The 17,736-nt window shown below is 54.4% G+C and overlaps 4 protein-coding genes and 1 non-coding gene across 5 annotated transcripts, besides 1 other annotated feature; 3 read left to right on the forward strand and 2 right to left on the reverse strand.

Moving 5' to 3' along the window:
• Positions 1 to 147: 147 nt before the first annotated feature.
• CYME_CMP304C (eukaryotic translation initiation factor eIF-2 gamma subunit) lies at positions 148 to 1,515 on the reverse strand (the record flags this gene model as incomplete). The annotated part of the gene is made up of 1 exon (XM_005537880.1): positions 148 to 1,515. One exon carries the CDS (start codon positions 1,513 to 1,515, stop codon positions 148 to 150), a length of 1,368 nt encoding a protein of 455 aa, XP_005537937.1.
• A 158-nt stretch (positions 1,516 to 1,673) lies between these two features.
• On the forward strand, positions 1,674 to 3,119 carry CYME_CMP305T. Its single transcript, XR_002461535.1, has one exon. It is a non-coding gene; the product is annotated as a hypothetical transcript (transcript).
• Positions 3,120 to 3,486: 367 nt separating this feature from the next.
• Positions 3,487 to 5,019: a sequence feature (possible transcribed region).
• A 344-nt stretch (positions 5,020 to 5,363) lies between these two features.
• Positions 5,364 to 7,580, forward strand: CYME_CMP307C (similar to Reg receptor; the record flags this gene model as incomplete). The annotated part of the gene is made up of 1 exon (XM_005537881.1): positions 5,364 to 7,580. The coding sequence occupies one exon, from the start codon at positions 5,364 to 5,366 to the stop codon at positions 7,578 to 7,580; it is 2,217 nt and encodes a 738-aa protein (XP_005537938.1).
• Positions 7,581 to 10,326: 2,746 nt separating this feature from the next.
• Positions 10,327 to 10,815, forward strand: CYME_CMP308C (mitochondrial ribosomal protein L27 precursor; the record flags this gene model as incomplete). Its single annotated transcript, XM_005537882.1, has 1 exon — positions 10,327 to 10,815. One exon carries the CDS (start codon positions 10,327 to 10,329, stop codon positions 10,813 to 10,815), a length of 489 nt encoding a protein of 162 aa, XP_005537939.1.
• A 3,368-nt stretch (positions 10,816 to 14,183) lies between these two features.
• Positions 14,184 to 17,333, reverse strand: CYME_CMP309C (hypothetical protein; the record flags this gene model as incomplete). The annotated part of the gene is made up of 1 exon (XM_005537883.1): positions 14,184 to 17,333. One exon carries the CDS (start codon positions 17,331 to 17,333, stop codon positions 14,184 to 14,186), a length of 3,150 nt encoding a protein of 1,049 aa, XP_005537940.1.
• Positions 17,334 to 17,736: the final 403 nt, after the last annotated feature.

Genomic DNA, 17,736 nt, shown 5'->3' on the forward strand with positions numbered 1-17,736 from the left:
TCATGCCAATACTGCCTCCTGCGACATGTGAAACGCGGGTGTCCGCCTCGACCTCGTCGCGAGTGCTGAACTAAATCGTTCCTACTTCATCGGGAGTCTCTTGACTCCACTGTATGTCGGCTACTGGCCTCGGATGCGTCCAGTGCTCTAGAGATCCAATTTGGTGCCCCGTCGGATGACACCCCAGCCGATCAGCCGCCAGTGCCGCTCAATACGCCGACTCAGAGCGATTTTCTCGCCTTCCTCCGTACAAACCGGAGACGTCAAACGCAGTTTTGCGAGATCGCGCTTTGTAGCCAGCACCCGACCACCAGTAGATGTTGAGCCAATGTTCACCATGAGGATCTCGTCTTTGGTTAGCTTGCTTACGCGTGCTCCATCAGCGCCCTCGGTTTTAACGCCCAACAACCGTCTGAGCAGGAAAAAGTTAATCTCAATTTCCGTGAAAACCGGGGGTAACGTGCCGACTGCACCAAGCACTTGGCCAACAAGGCGATCACCTCGGGTAAGCGTCGGGTCAATCTTGGTACCCACTCCTATGAGTCCGCCCGGAACCGCGTATTGCAACTCGTTGCGCTCGGCGTGCATCGAAACAATTTTCGAGATAATCGGCTGGCACTTGAAGTTTCCTTCTGCGTCCTTGATGGTGATCCCCGGTCGAATCTCGATAAGATCTCCGACTCGCAGCACGCCTTGCATGATCGAGCCGCCGGCAACACCACCGCGTAGATTCTCTACGTCTTCGCCCGGTTTGTTCACGTCAAAACTCCGAATAATAATCATCCGCGGAGGCGATACAAAATCCCGCCGTGGAACGGGCACATGTTTAATGAGGTATTCGACGACGACATCGACGTTGTATCGCAACTGGGCGGAGATCGGCACGATTGGAGCCTGCTCAGCAACAGTTCCCCGGATGAAGTTCTTGATCTGCTCATATTGTGTGCGTGCTGCAGATTCGTCCACTAAGTCGATTTTATTTTGGCAGACGATGATACTTCGGAGCTGCATGACCTCCACGGCGGCGAGATGCTCGGAGGTCTGCGGCTGCGGACAGCTCTCGTTCCCAGCGATGATCAGCAGCGCCGCATCCATAACTGCAGCTCCGTTCAGCATCGTGGCCATGAGAATATCATGGCCTGGACAGTCGACAAAACTCACGTGACGCTCCAACCGTAGTCGCTGTCCGCAGCCCGGTACCTCGCACGGTAACGAGTCCGGTGCGTCCGATGGGAACGCTCGATAGCAGTAAGGTCGCGGACACTCGGGCCGCTCGCAGCGGTAAAGCTTCGCATTAGCATACCCAAGCTTTATAGTGATGTTGCGCTCAAGTTCATTGCGGAAACGAACTGTCTGCACACCGGAAATGGAGCGCACGAGTGTCGACTTGCCGTGTGCGACGTGCCCGATCGTTCCGATGTTTACCGTGGCTTGCCGGGAAATCACCTCCGGGGTCAGCGGTGTAAGCTCCTCGACCTTTAGCTTAGAAAGATCTTGGACAGCTAAACCTGACATGCCCGGAATCCAAAGTGATCAACTGCAAACCCAAGGAAACTGTTGACCAGAGGAAGCTGCTGTACGAGGATTCCGGGTACTGTGGAGAGACCGTGAGCGGCGGCGGCGGCCGCGGCGGCGGCGGCGGCAGACGTTTCAACGCAGGCACTTGTCCTCTCTTGCTACAGGCTTGCAAGAAAGCGACAATATGCTGAACTGGTCGATGAGTTCGTGCTTTGTAATCCTTTTCCGAGAGCTTAGTGGATATACAGCCTCTGCATACAAAGTATATACATAAAGGTTACTTGTATATCTACTGTTGTAGGTTTCTCGATTGTCGTCTCGGAGTTGCCCTATCGAAGGTTGGCGTTTGGAACTTGTTTCATCACCGGAAACCAGATAATTCGCGACGCACGCAAACAAGTGTTTCTAATGTAACCGATATCACTATCCAATGTATATATTCATGCCTCCATGCTTCTCGTTTGACAACGTGTACCGTATTGCAACCGTGCATTGCTCCAAGACTTCGATCGCTCGCATGAAGTCAACTTGTGGACGGAGCGACTCGCACCGAAGCGTAGACGACTAGAGGTCTCGATATCGTCCGTATCGTCTTGTGCATACGCTCATGTCGAAAATTCAGTGAATCACTCCCGTTGAGTGATAGTCGATTCCGTTCGAACAATGAGCGCTCTGCGCGTTATGGCGACAGACAGAACGGGCGTCGATGACAGCTGCAGCAGCATGATATCTGTCATGGGATATGCTGCCAGAGGCTCCCGTCTCTTCTATTTACATCGCAATAGGACCTTGAACTCGGGTGTCAGGCATCACAGCGATCGCTCCCATTTGAGCATGCGTCATCGCCTTGCATGACGGTATTGCTGGCGAAAAAGGAATCACTGGGACCCCGGCATCGTCTGAGTATCCGGATCCAGCGACGCGTGACGGATTCGATGACGTGGAGACGATTAAGCGACGACTCGGTTGCCAGTCTGCACGGGATGAAGGAGTTTTTCATGAATGGAGCTTCGGCAAGGCCCAGCGGCTCGAATGATAGCGAGCGCTTGATGAGCCTCCATCGTAGATTCTTCGAAAGCGTACACGCTGCGTAGAAAATCGACCAGCTGCTTACGAGCAACACGTCTGCGAAAGCGATGGTGCCGAGTTGTCTGGAGCGGTGCTCCGGAGCCCCTGGCGCGTCGAGACATTCGACTTTTCCGAACGCATCTTTCCCTCGAACTTATCAGCGTCTCGATTCGCGCCTATTTCGTTTCGTTGGGGACGGGCGCCCGCACGACAGCGCGAGTCCGATACGACCGATGGAGAGCAAATGCGTCGAAGAAGCAGACGAGGAACTAATCGAAGACATCGAGTGTATGAAGCGAACGAAGCACTTTTCGCTCTGACATTCGATGCCACTTATGGATCACTGGGGGAACAAAGCCCCACGGAATGCAATGCAAACTGCGTATTAGAAGTGAAAATTAAGCCATAGGAGTTTCGTATGAAGGCGAGTAGACCAAGTGACTTCCTTCAAGATCGATGGCGTTGGCGTATCCATCGTCATCAACAGTGATTGACGTAAACGCAAAACGAGCTCTTCAGGGCTCAAACATACAGCGGCTCAAAAAAGGAAATACAAGGAAGCGCAACGAGTAATACAGATTTGCGACCTCATGAGCTTGCCCTCCAATTTCATCAGTATCGTCATGGACGCGGGAGAGCGACCCTCTACACATGCGCTCTCATTAGACTCGAAGCGGAGAACGACGCTCCCCTCAATGATAATCGACGACGACGCTTTGGAGGCACGAGTTTCGAACTCTCCGACTTGTATCTGAATTCGCAAGCTGTGCGAGTGCGCTTGTCATCTTCGTGTCAGCGGACGCGAACAAATGGAAAACTAGTATGATGGGCGATCGCATCATATCTGAGACTTTCATGCCTTTGTTTCATTTTCACAAACGAGAGGAACTCGCCGGTATCATGCCCACGAGTCGTTTAGGCGCCCCGATAGCCGTTACGCGCATCGCAACGTGTTGTGAGAAAAAACGCGGAAAAACGAAGAACGTACAAGGAAGCGGGTCGTGAGTTATCGAACGGAACACCATGCCCTTGTTCGTTGAACAGACTGGAGCCTCTCCGAGCGTATCGTCGAGAAGAAACCCGTAATGATAGGATAGGGTACGATACTAGGCGCGCAACCGGATGGTGCAGGCATCGACTGGTGCCTTCTGTACCCGTCAACGGTATGTTCCGAGCGACGAAGCGAGCATTCCCGTTTCACAGGCCGGCACGCGCAGAGCAATGAAGTGTGGTGGACATACGGGAATCCCTGCTCAGAGACAAGCGCCACCGCTGGGAATTGCATATCGAGTCCATAGACAAGGAACACGCGAATGGCAAACGAAGCCAAGTATGTACCGACTGCCTGTGCATGAACGACGTCTACAACAGCAGAAAGCGTCGAAATCGGGACGTTCACGCTGCCGTCCGAATCCTTCGTGTGCTGTTAACGGCACATGAATGCAACGAGAGATCACCGTATGCATCGCCGAAGAGAAGCGCGAGCAAAATGAATCAGGTACAAAGAAGCCCTTAAAGGCGGGTGCTGTCGACAGTGGAACGCTCCCCAAACCTAAGCGCGTACGTCCGAGCTAGCCAAGCAGACCTACCACATTGTAAGCTGACACGACTCGAATAGAAAAGGCATCGGAAGTGTAAATTGACCAGGTGTGGCATCGCAGGAGCGCTGATCCCCAAGGCGAGAAGCGCGCGACGGCACCCCAGCATCTGTTCTGAAGCGATACGCCTTGAACGCGCTACCAGGATATCAAACGTTATCTGCACGAAACTCGCAGCACCCAGCATACATTGTACTTTGTAACGTGCTGTGCTGTGCTGTGCAACGCCCTGATCAGTATCCGGCGTGATCGCCTCTGGACTCCTCGAACAGCGCTGGAGGTGCAGTTTCCTCGAATCTTGGACCGCTGGAGCCGCTCTTCTGGGCCGCTTGACTACGCTCACTGAGGCATTTGGGTGCACCTGGGTTCTGCGAGCGAAGACTACATGAAATCGGGCAGAAACGAACAGGGGGCATGTTTCATCGCCTACGCTACAGCTTTCGCCTCTAACCCGCTGTGTGACTACTTGCCAGTCTACTCGACAAAGCTGGTTCCTCTTACCATAGAGACCTTCGGTAAAGAGCGCACTTGGCTCAGCCTACGTGGTTGAAGCAGTGCTGTAGCCGCGAGATAAGGCAGCTACAACCAAACTCGCATCGCTGAACTGCATTGCATCCAAGAGGAAACCGTTGTTGTTTGCTTGCGAATAGGAGCGGCTTCATTCCAGTATAGACTTCTTACACTGTGACGAACAGGCAGCTACAACCAAACTCGCATCTCTGAACTGCATTGAATCCAAGAGGAAACCGTTGTTGTTTGCTTGCGAATAGGAGCGGCTTCATTCCAGTTTAGACCTCTTACACTGTGACGAACAGTGTGCCGACATTGCTGTATTGCGGGCACCAATCGATACAAAGCCTTGGATAGGATTCTGGTTCGCTTCTGAACTCGCAGCACCGATCGAAGACGAGTTAGCGGGCGATTCGTGACGTACAGCTCACGTATACCCATCACATACGACGTCTTGTTCGCTATTTCATTCCAAATCGAAAAGCGTGGCACGCAAACAGCTTCCAAGAGCGTCTGTGTCTCGTGATAGTGCTGCCGCGCTACCGACTACGATCGGATGTTGCGTCGGTTCGGCAAGGTGCTATTCTTTTCACCCAAGTCACTGTTTTTGGGCGTTGACATCGCGCATCAACACTGTCGTATCACCGTTGATCCCACGACCTAGGCAGGATGCGTCGTGGACGGCGACGTCGGCGGTGCACATCGAGAAGCTGGGCACCTGCTTCGAGCATGCGCCCCAGACGCATGGTAAGGCAGCAGGCTTTATGGCGATTTTGGCCTCCACAGCCAGTCTCTTGCGGAAATGCGTTGCGGTTCACATCCATGTTGTATTGGATAGTTGTTGCCACACTGGCTATCGTGAATGGTTGCTTCGCTTGGTACTGGACCCGAGCTGCAGATGGGTACACGAAATCATCGACACTGCAGACACCGTCGACGCTGCGCCTTGTTCGCCAGCACTGGCGGAGCCAGCCAGCGCCATCGAACGCCTTGAGTTCTTTATGGCATGAGTATGGTGCCCTGCTCTCCGCCAGGTGTTGCTGTGCTTTCTGGACGTATATTCCGGACGCCGAGACGTATCTTCGTGCTGCACTCGGTCTGCTGGGATCGTTGCTGCGCCATCGACAAGGCGTACCTGTTGTGGTACTCGTGGGCTTTAATCGCTCAGATCAGGCGTTCACGCGAATCGCATGGGACTGGAACCCTGACCACCACACGCCCGAACGTGGCGTTTATTTGAAGCTGATTTCACGTGCTGCAGCGCCAGCGGAACAGGAGCTTGTGGTGCGCAAGCTTTTGCACACCCCGAAATGTGCAGGTATACCACGGCGTCTGCTGCGGCTCGATGCACGCGCAATGCTGCTCGAGCCGATAACGGAGGTCTTTCTGCGTCCAGACTGGTTGCAGGTTCTCTCCTGGGAGCAGCGCTTAAACTGTACACACCAGAGCGTGCAAGCACCTTTGCGGTATCGGGTGCGGCTCGCTGAACAGCGGCTGGCCCGACGAGCCGCACTGGATCAGAGCCAACTTCTCAGCTGGTACCGAGCGGATTGGCGCATGGTCCACTTCGAACCCGGCCTGGAACCGGGAAACCTTTGGCGGGCACTCTTGAACCCGCAGGTCGAAACCGGTACCGGTGTTCTCTATCCACCAGCCTCAGCGGATGTACAGCTGTTGGAGGACTTTGATCTCCCTCTGGTATATGATTGGTTGCGAAACGCAGAACGATGGATGCGTCGGGTCCACAAGCGACCGCTCTGGTCTCCTTCACCAGAGATGCATTTTCGGAATCGCTTCTGTCACCACGCTCTGGGTCATTATCGTCAACGGAACCGTGATGCGCGATCCAGAACGATTGAGACTTTTACCGTGCTGGTGAATGCATTCTCTCGACAACGAATCCAGGCTGGCCTCCTGGAAGCGATTCTCGAACGGTATTGCAGGATTTCCTCGGTGGCGAGCATCGTCGTCCTCGTGTACGAGCTGGATACCCTGCAAATCGCTGAGGATCTGGGCAAGCGCCTCGGCGGATGCGTACCCATTCGGGTGCTCCGGCTCGACGGCCCCGGAGCGGACTCGCTGAACCACCGTTTCTTACCGTTACCATCCTGGATCGAAACTGCGGCTGTGCTGCACACCGATGATGACATGCTGCCGGTTCATGATGCGCTCATCGAGTTCGGTTTCCGACAGTGGCGAAAGCGACACGCGCAGCAGCGCGGGCAACCTAACCTCGTCGGGTTCGTTCCGCGTTATGCTGATCCACAAGCTCACCTGTATGCGCTACGGAAGCCGCCCGTGTCGCGCTCGAAAGCGCAGCATATCTGGGATCGTCGCGATGCTGTGCAATCGTATAACATTGTTCTCACCAAGCTTGCTTTTGTTCCGCACATCTATCATTTCCTCTATACCTGCATTCTACCGTACATACCTTTAGTGGAGCCCGATGCCATGGACCTACTCAACATGGTCGATCGCGTGCGCAACTGCGAAGATATCGTGATGCAGGGTCTTGCAAGCGTGGTTGCTGGAAAGCAGTCGCCGCTGGTCGTTCGTGGACTGAGCTCCGCCGACCTCGCCGATTACGGAAGCACTGACGATCAACATGCTATCTCGATGGGTGAACATGCCTCCCTGTGGGTCACCTCGGCAGGCAATCCAATGACCATGACCCGGCTGAGCGGTTTCGATGCGCACCTCTGGCAACGCGGTCAATGCGTTGTTGCGGTCCAGCAGACACTTGGTCGTGGAGAGTACGCATCATCGATTTTCTCGGAGCAGACATCTGTAGCTGCGCCTTTCGAAGCTGCACCAGTACCTGTTCAGCGGGATCGAATGCCGGTCTGCAGTGTGGTTAACACGATGAATGCCGTATGGGTAATTTGAATTGGTGGACATCGGCGCATCCCTGCTGCTTTCCGGTGTCATGATGATGAGGTCGCTCGGGCGAATCACCATAGACCGTCGTGAAAATGGAGCACGTGCTGTGCTTTGCTCCACCGACGCCGTTTCAGCTTGAGGGAAGCGCTGAATGATGGTGCACAGGCCTCGTTTCCCTGTGGTGTGATGGGGCTTCGTTTCGTACCTGCCGGTTTACGAACAGAATGCGCTGCATCGCTCGTGACTTGTGATCTTGCCGAAGCGCTGGGCTCCTCGATGGTAACCGGACACACATGGGCTGCAGCAGCAAGGTCCGAACCGACCCCAATGCGTAAATCCATGCTCGAAAGCGTACATTCATATCTGGGTACATAAGTATGCGCCAGCGTCGATGCTTGTGCGTCCATGCGAACGATCCATTCATGTAGAGACGAACACACTCGTATATGCAGGCCCGCTTTCAGATCCTACATCGACTTGAAATGGGAACATTTTGCAGCGCTACGCCTGGAGCATTGAATGACGCCCATCATTGCAGGCGGTATCGCTAGCTGGCGAACAGGTAACGCCGCTCGAGCGAGTCTTCGGATACACTGACAATGGGATGCGTTGATCTAGAGCACTGGCTGACGTTTGAAAAGTCGCTGGCCATCCTGATACTCCCTGGTGAGACGACACGCGTTTGGTCTTGCACGTTACCTATTCAATGGCAGTGGAGGCGCGACGAAACCCGCCCTCAAACGTAACCTGAGACGTGAGTCAACGCGCGCCAGCTTCTGTTGAGCATCTCATGCATGTTCAGATAGCATGCTCCACAGATACCGTGTGAAGGTTCCTGAAAAATCGTCCATTTTCCAGGTCAGTTCGTTTTGTGCTTCACGAAACTGAGTGAAAATGACGTGCCGGCTGGTCGATGTTCAGCATCGGGAAGAGTTCTTTGCTGGGCGTCGACCTGTATTTAGTTAGTAGGCCAGGATGGATGCGTCGAACAAAATGCGGCAGCGGAGCGCAGTGCGCAAATTCGACTTGAACGCTCACAGCGTCCTACACCTGCTTCAGATAGAAATTGAAAAGTACATTGAGCGCTGTGTTCCTGGCTTGATATTCTGTTACGAGCGTTTGTCGATGATGAACAGTTTCGACAATTTGTATGAAGCAATGAGTACGTTTCCAGTCGTACATCGATTTAGGATTGTGCATCGGTGTTGTGGAGTGCTTTTTTAGAATATTTTGCGGGCGGCATTCGTTCGTCATGAGAATGAAGATGATTCGTGACGCCCACCGCCTACGATTCCTGGAGTAACCGATAGGGCCGTCCAACGCACAGGTACAAGCCTCCACTCTTCTGCTTTCCCAAAGAGCAGTATACCCAGGTCACGCATGCTTCACGTTTTCGATACGTCTCTGTGGAGCGATACTTCATGGGTGAAGCAAGTTGCGCCGCTGCATGAGCAGCTCGAAGAAAGTCTTGTTCATCGTCATCCGTTGACGACTTGGTCACCCGCTCATGCCGAACGTTCACTGAACATCGCACCTCAAGCAATCGACTCGGATCGAAACGCAAATCCTTTTCTCTTTGCGAGCATCGGTGAGCCTGCATGCCACTGCAGCATGATGCCAGCTCGAGTGCTATACTCGCAGCGGCTCCCGTGTATCGTGTTTGCGTGGAACATCGTTTTAGAGTTTATTCACCGCAGCGATCACTTGACATGGGGATTGCGTCAGCGCTCTATACGAAGCGAGCGTAGGCAGATTGAACGTTCTCGATTTCATCTGCAGCCTGGAATTTTCTTCCGATTCTTGCTTGACCACATAATACATCGCGTTCCGTAAATCCTCCATGGAATCGAACAGCATGCGCGCATGTATTCAGCGGACCGAGCTCTTGCCTCGGGGAATGCTCTGAAAAAGCCCGGGATAGCAAGGTAGTGCACCGGGCACGGAAAGGAAGCAAGGCATCCTGGTTAGCACTCTGTATCCGTCAAGCGCTTGTACAGAGCAATGACTCAATCAATGAAGCGCTACAGGGCGACAATCGGGGGCGTATATGCGATCCACACAGGGGAAGCCTCGAACGCGGGCACGTTTCATCGTTGCGGAAGGTAAACCGAGGCTGTATACATAGCAGATGGGCCCGGCAAGCGAAGCGAATACCGCAAGGCCCATCTGTGCATGACATAAGTCGACAACAGCCGGAATCTACAAAATCGCAAGTCTAATCCTGTCATCAATATCCTTCGACTGTTGGTAACCGAGCTTGAGGGAAAGGAAATACCTGCGTTTTGAGAGCCTGAGACGAGATGGAAGAAAATGAAGCAGTCGCAGAAATTGCCCCCAACGCCTGGTGTTCATCACTGTGGAATGTCATGCAAACTTTGATCTGTACGTCGGTGATCGTGGATCCATTCCATTCTATGCAGGCGCGGTTATCAACAGACCCTGAGAGCAAGCTCAGGTGTTAGGATGACCTCCGCCTGACTCGTGTACCCCAAACGCACATGCACGCCTTCTGGGACGTTGCGTGCACGCATGCCATGCAGGATCGATATATCTACTTATATTCATAAAAATGTAGATATATTTAGATAAGTTCAGATTGTCGAGTTAACCCCCCAATGGAGCACGCACCCGCGCAGGGGCAGAGGCCTTCGTCAGGCCTGTTGTTGTATGGTGCAACAGTACCTCAACGCTAACGCCATGCACTTGTAACAAACGTACTGCACTCGGATACCTCAGTATCACGTTATTCTTCATGCGTCTTTATTGGAGCAAGCTCGTTCAGCACCTTAGATCGCCTGGGGAACTTTGCTCGTTTCTTTCTAAAAACGGCGGTCTACCGGCGCTCGTTCGTGAACCACCGTCGCTTGCCGACTCCGAGCCGTGCACCTGGCGTGGTGCCAAGAAGAAAGCTGGTGGCAGTTCACGTAACGGGCGTGACTCCATAGCCAAACGTCTGGGTGTCAAGACAGGAGAAGGCGTTCATGTTCGCATCGGTCAGGTGCTGGTGCGCCAACGAGGTACCCGCTGGCTCCCCGGCGAGCGCGTCGGGGTTGGTCGTGACGACACCATCTACGCCCTAGCGACGGGTCAAGTGAGGTTCAGTCGTCGTAGCCGTGACGGCCGCACAGTTGTGAATGTGGTACCTGTGGCCGATGAACGCGATCTGGCTGCTAATTCGCGGTTCGCTACGAGTCAAACAACTGTCCTGGGGAGTCCGTCGACAGGTACCGCAACACAGTGAGGTCCGCCGACCTGAGCGCTCCCGCGCTACCGAGAATACTTGCCCCTCTCAGCGGGAACAGAGCACGGCCGGGAGTCCGGACGTTCTGTTTAAAGATAGGAAAGTAGGCATTGCGTGTTCTCAGGGGGCCTGCCTTGCAGTAATGGCTGAGGCCGTCGCGTTTCTCGCGTACCCCAGGCGGAAACGCCTCGACAACGGCGCATCAGCCCATACATACGCATACGCCCCAGCTGAATGTAAATTTTAGCCCATGCGTAACCTGCTCCCGCGTAATGGAGTGTGCTTTACCGACCAAGAGGCGGGCTTTAGCGTTGCATGAGCTGAACGCGATTCCCCGCAAACAACGCCCACACCCTGAAACTGAAAAGTCGTGCCTCCGTTTTGCGGAGACTGGCGCGGATGGACAACAATAGCCGTGTGCTCATTCCAGCGACAACATGCACCACCGGATAGTCTAGAAAGTAGCGCTCGGGTGTGATCTGGACGCAGTCGCGGTGCGCCTAGCATCCGAAGCTACGAATGGACGACCAGTGATCATTGTATCGGGTTCAGTCAAATCCGGCAGATGCCCGACCGACCACAGGACCAAAACACACTCCGAATCCGTCAATACGAGTTGTCACACCGGTCAGCAAACGTGCGCGATAATGGCAAGTAGGTGAGACCTGTTCTCGATGCATGCACAGTGCAGCCGTATGGAACTGGAAACCGACACCTTCATCTTCACACACCCATCGCTTTCCTCGACATCATCCTTGACCGCAAAAGTCCATCAAAGGAGGCTTGAAAGGTGCGACGTGACTTGGTACAGGCAAGTACGTAAAGAGCGATTCAGTGTCTTGAGGATACTCAGTCGTATCGAATCGTGGAACACCATGAATGTTCACCAATTGCTTGGGAAAGTCGCGTTCCCTCTGCTTGTGCTGGGCGCTGCAGCCTTTCTGGATTGCAGACCGCTGCCATACCAGTGTCGTGCTCAAGGTGCGAATCCAATCCAAACTCTCTCCTGGTCTCTGAGTTTTCTTGCATCGACATGCTGCAGCGTTTCAGTACAAGGCCCGTACTGTGCACTGAACGATGCCCTCGAACGCTCGCTCGACACAAAGCCGCTGCACGCTCCTGAAGAACAAGTCTCTCGCGCGTGTTGATCATGACGTTCTAGTTGCGATGCGTACAATGCATATGCGCACTGTTACAGGTGGAGACACAATACCAGAGCAAGCTGCAGAGCTTGGATTGCCTCTCCATCCGAGGTTCAGTCAGCTTAGCGTGCACCGTCTGGTGCAGCGTTCTCCGTTCGACTGCCTTTTTCCCTATTTGTTTCGGAACGCATTCGTTCTCGTGATGTGTGGACGTCTGCCTGAGCGCACGGACGGCAAGCTTACGGCATCGATTCATGTGCTCGGTGGACGCTCTCCTCGACAGGGCGGAAACGCAGGCTCTGCGCAGGATGGCACGTCGGATGCCACAGGCGACCTCCAAAGCGCACGACCTGACGGTCATTTCCATCGCAAATTATTCAAGAAAGTGACGAATATACGCTTCTTACCTCCGCACAATCGAGCCCGTTGTCGATCCGATCGCACGCTCATAAAGTCCTGCCACGAGTCGTCCGCATGAGACATTCGAACGCTCATGCGCTCTCTCGACGAGCCATACAAAAGAGTTCCATCTGCTCGCTAGGGTGCAGAGAGCGTCGAGAAGAGCCCTGACGCGGTCATTCCTTTCGCTGGCATGCCTCGTTGCGCCCATGGTGTCCGACTCTGGATAGTACCGAGCTGCGGAAATTTTGAGCAGCTTCATCTGCGTTCCGCTAAGACCCGCATCTCCTTCCTCTTCATTTTGAGGTACCAATACAGCAGCGATCTTGCGCAACCCGGGATTCACGCTCACAAAAAAGTTTTTCTCTTCATCCACCCGAATGGATTGCACATGAACCATTTTACCCTGCTGGATCGTTTCCGGCACCGGCACTGCTCTTGTCCCGATCGCCAACGTTGCCACGCAGCAGCTCAAGGTATCCCGGGAAGCGGCTGAGCAAATCATCGATCCTGAGACTAGAACGTAACGCGTTGTGTGTCCCGAGCGTCCGACTCGTTGTCGCATGCAGATTTCGCTGAGAAAAAACTCTCGAGGAGCGTCGACAGCTGGCAGCTCTGCGTCCGAAACGCCCACGAACACCGGCTCGAGCGCAGGTGCCCATGCGAAACAAGTTAGGTGACTCTAGCTCATGTGAAAAGCCATGCAATCCTCAGTGGCTTCATATATCTTGTAGCGTCACGGATGCGAGTGACTCGTCTATTTTTCCACGGGTATGCAAGTCGCGTTTGATACCAGACATGACGTCGTGGACTTTGTGAAACATGGTGCAATCGACCGATACGAAAAGCGAGGAAACGGCAATCCAGGCTGTGTTCTCCTCGACCGCGTATCATTCATGGACACCGACTCTGGTGAAGAGATGGACAGAGGAGTCGGGGAAGCAGCACCCTCCGCATGTTACAACAAAGGATTACATACTGAACGATGCCATTCCTTTTGGCGGTTTTTTTTCGGCGACGACCCGATTGCGTCGCAGCTAGTGCTGATGTTTCCGGAAAGCCAGTTTGCCTTTTCGTTACCAACGGCGATCTGCCGCTCTTGGCGTACCCATGTACAGGTCTGCGACAACTGCCGATTCAAGTCTCACTGAATGGAGTGAACACCTGTCCTTCCCAGTTTACACGTTCGATTTTCAGTGAGAAATGAATAGCGTAGCGTTTAACGCGCGACCAGTCCCCATGGAGCCACATGTTTCCTTTGTCCATCCGCGTTGCCTCATTAGAGCTGGTATTTCCAGAGCGGAACCTATATCCATCCTCCGGCTTTTTGATCGGATATCTTAGGAGAACCTATGGAATGGAACGGAATGGAATGACGATGAGACAATCGTGTAGGTAGCATATGGCGAGTCATGTTTTGAGTGCGCGATCCTCAAGATAAGGACAACGCGAGGCATGGTTCAACCACCAGGCTACCGTAGAATAGTCGACCTGTACGAACGAGGTCGTTTCTCGCAACCTACCAGGAACAGTATCAAGTCTTCCCGCGACTTGCATCCACCCCAAAGAATATAATCTTTTCGTTGAATACGTGCGAGAACCCCAACCAAAATCAAAAAGACTACGATGATGCCGGTGTTCCAGATTGCACTCCCATACGTATCAAGGCACATGCAGGGCTCGTGTCGCGGTTTCCCGACGAACTACGTCCGCTGAGTGCCTCTCTTTCGCAGAGAGAGCCACTGCCGTCAAGCCACATCTCTGGACTCGATTGCGACGTTCGATACGCACCCGTCAACGCGTACAACTCGCGCTCCATCGTTCCGTTCAAGAGTCGTTCGTATCCCGAGGCTGCCCGCTGCATGGTGCTGATTTCTCAACGCAAACATCGGGAGAGTTTTTCTCGGGCATTGTCTCCGAGTCCAGACGATGCCGTAGATGCTGTAAAATTCGAAACTGGGGAATAAACGCGTTGTCCGAGCTTTGTTGCACTTGTTGTCCGTAGAGTCGAATACTCGGTTCGATACTCCCCCAAATCGTACGCTCGTCTGCGATGTGGCATTTCAGCCAGGTCCGGTACCTCTCCATGGACCACTGTAAGCGAATATGCGGTTGCAAGATCCGCTCGTCCGATCGAGAGATGGCAAATAGAGCAAGTACATGGACGGGGAGTCCGATTTGCATATCTGAAATGCCAGCGTCCGCTTCTTCACATTCGAGCTCGATCAAGTGCTCGAAACGAGTCAGCGTTTGCAATTGTTCGGGGCATGTCCGCTGTTGGTCGGGCAGCCCGCCCGACGCCAGTCCGAGGAGCGTCAAGCGCCACAGCGGAAGCAAGTTTCGTCGCAGTTCGTTCAAGTCCTTAACGGTATTGATAGGTCGCAGCACCACACAGTAGACGAGTGCCTCCTCAAGTGGCTCCAGGAGCGCCTCTCGTAGGCAGTCCATCCAGATTGAAGACGTCGGTAGGCAGCTGTGCAGCAGTACCCCAAATCGACGAAGCAGCATCGACGCTTCCGTGACTCCCGCCCAGAGCTGGGAGCCCGATTTCCTGACGTCCTCGGGCTGATGCTGCTTTCTAGCGAGCGCCAGATGGAGTTGAGCTTCCACCTGATTCGCGACGAGCTCGAGCAGGGTCCGAGTTGCATCCCGCCCACACTGGTCGATCTGGTCGCGATATCGCAACCAGGCGTGGACCGGCTCGTCAGCAGCGACATCAGCAGAGGTCTCGCTCTCCGAGGACACAAGGTCCAGGGCAAGATCGTATCCGTGGAGGTTTTCGCACACGCTCTCCCGCAACGACCACAAGCACACGAGTACGCTCAAGAGCATCGAGACAACTTCCAGTTTCTGGGTCTGCTTGTAATGATGAAGCCGCTCGCAGAGCAACTTGCTTCGTACCAGCAACGTCGATGCGACCCTGCGCATCAGACGCTCGAGCGCGGGCAGCGCATTCCGATAAGCCCAAGCGAGGCGCAGGCACTGCCGCAACTGCTTCGCCACCCCGTACTTTGTGTGGATGATTCCGAGTCGCACTGGAGACGATTCTCGGGATTCATCTTCGATTCCTTGGAGGTTACTGACGCGTGCAAACCTGCGCGCCCATGCCTTCTCGACAAGATCACTGAACGCGTTCCCGAGACGCTCTAGAAAATCGTCAAGCTGATGGAACGATTCATGAGCTGTGACCTCGCCCTCGACCACTGGAGTGTCCGGTGCATAGTGATTCTTCAAGAGACAATGCCGCGCGGCGGTGCGAAGCGCCTCACCGAGCAGCGGGTAGCAGATAGCGACGAGGGAGCGTGCGCTTGTCCCTGGGACGCGCTCATGCTGATCCTGTACGCAGTTCAGTCGCTCGTATAGCGTTACGAGTCTAGTGGTGAGGTCTCGGAAGAAGACCTCTCGCGGCATTGCTCGCCTTGTCGCTGGAACGCTCTGCTTTTCGAAACCGGACGCATTCGAGGCCTGCTGCACACAATCGAACCTAGTTGAGTGGGTGCTCGTGCTCAGGACCTCTTCCAGGAAACTGAGGCGATCCAGATACTCGGTTAATTCTATGTAGAATGTTTTGGCGTTTTGTCGATACTGGTCGATTAGGTGCTCACCCACATGAGCTGTCATCGGGGTGACGGCGTCGGGCACAGCGGGGATATCATCGGCCGGTGCCGCCATCCACAGCATGTTCAAGAGTGCGGCGTTCTCCAGCAGCTCCTGATCCACCAGCAAGTTCGTTTCTCTCGAGTCGACCGCTTTTTGCATCGATTCCAAGCCGTGCGCTGCATCGGAATTCCGCGTGTTCCGCGATGCACCAGATGTCATTGCTAGTGCATGCCCTGGATCGAGAAGCGATACCAAGTCGGCGGCTCGCGTTTGTGCTTCCGCCTCCAGCGCATCGAGGAAGCTCACGAAACCCTCCGCTAGTGCTAGCGCTGATCCGAGCCGTTGGGCCGCAGCAAAGTCGCGCACTGAAGCAGCACGCTCGAGAAGCTCAAACCCGAGCATGTAAACGCGTCTGCTGTAGCTTTTGCCTCGCTCGATGACCGCAGACATCCATGGCACTGTTTCGAATAGCTCCGGCCGCATGAGCTCGAACAAATCACTGAGCAGCGCTGCCGCCTGGCTTAACGAAGCGGCATGATCTGCAAGTACAGGGTGCGAGGTACTCGCAGTCGCTGACTGCTGCGAGTCCGCGAGGCGGTCCAGCACTGCAAGGTACGTCTGCTCGAAATGTTCGAGTTTGCCCAGGATGAAAATCGTACACCTCAAGACTCGTTCCGCCTCAGTCAGATCCCTGATCTCTCCTTGAAGTGCCTCCAGCTGATGCCATTCGGCGGTTTCCTGCCGATACAAACAATCGGCCTCTGCAAAGTCATTGAGCAAGTCGTCAAGTCGTGCTTCGATCTCACCGATCTTTTGCTGCATGCCGGCCAGCGGTTTTAAAAGCTCTGGACGATGTTGGCAGAGTGTTCGATGAATGCATTCATCGATGGAAGCGAGCATTTCCTGAACATGTTGCCAGTCGATGAGGGTACTTCCTTCCCGCATGGATCGAGCGACTGTGTCGGCTACGAGCGCTGTATTATCGATGGCTGAGCTCTGGTCCACTGCAAACCGAGTTACATGATCATCCGAGGTGGTTGTCAGTTCGCGTAGAAAAGGAAAGGAGGAAGCTTCACTGGCGATGTTTGCAAGCCGCTGCTTCAACTCTAGTACAGGACTATCGGAGTTGCCGGTGGATGCTTCAACAGCATCAGCTGTTCCGAACACGCTGATCATTTCTTTCAAGCTTCGTTCAAAAAGAGTTTCAGCGTCTCGCAACAGATCCGAACCCTCCAAGGTCGCAGGTGCGGGCGGTCTCGGTTCCGTAGTAGCTGCACGGGGTTGCGTGCCGAGCGCTCGCTGCACGGGTGCGGGCCTTACACCAGCCAGTTGCGAGGCCGTCGACCCAGCCAGCGGTACGTTGTCGTCGGTATCCATCGTAGTAAACAAGAAGAGGGCGCTCGAGGCGCAAACCGCACAGGAACTTGTTGTCTGCCAGCTAGGACAGTAACCGCTTGGCACCAGTAGAGGTGCGCGATCCAGACACAGCGGTCACTCGAGCGCTGTGGATCACGCGGTGCAGAGCGTCCCAAAGAGCATTACAGTAGGTACCTGGACACGCCCTTCAGGGGCAGGGGTCTTGCGTCGCAAGTGCTGGCGGCAGTCAAGGCAACCGTATATCTCCCATGGAAAACGCGTCGCAGGGGCGGTTGCGGCCTTGCAGGTGGCTGCCGCCCCTGTCGCCTCGCCCTTTCGAAAAGGGCGAGTACGAGAATGAACCTCTTGGCGAATGGTTCCCAGTTTCAACGCTGTTTCCATCTTAGAGCGCTATCGAATGCGT

This window comes from Cyanidioschyzon merolae, chromosome 16 (genome assembly GCF_000091205.1).
Source record: "Cyanidioschyzon merolae strain 10D DNA, chromosome 16, complete genome".
Classification (NCBI taxonomy): domain Eukaryota; phylum Rhodophyta; class Bangiophyceae; order Cyanidiales; family Cyanidiaceae; genus Cyanidioschyzon; species Cyanidioschyzon merolae.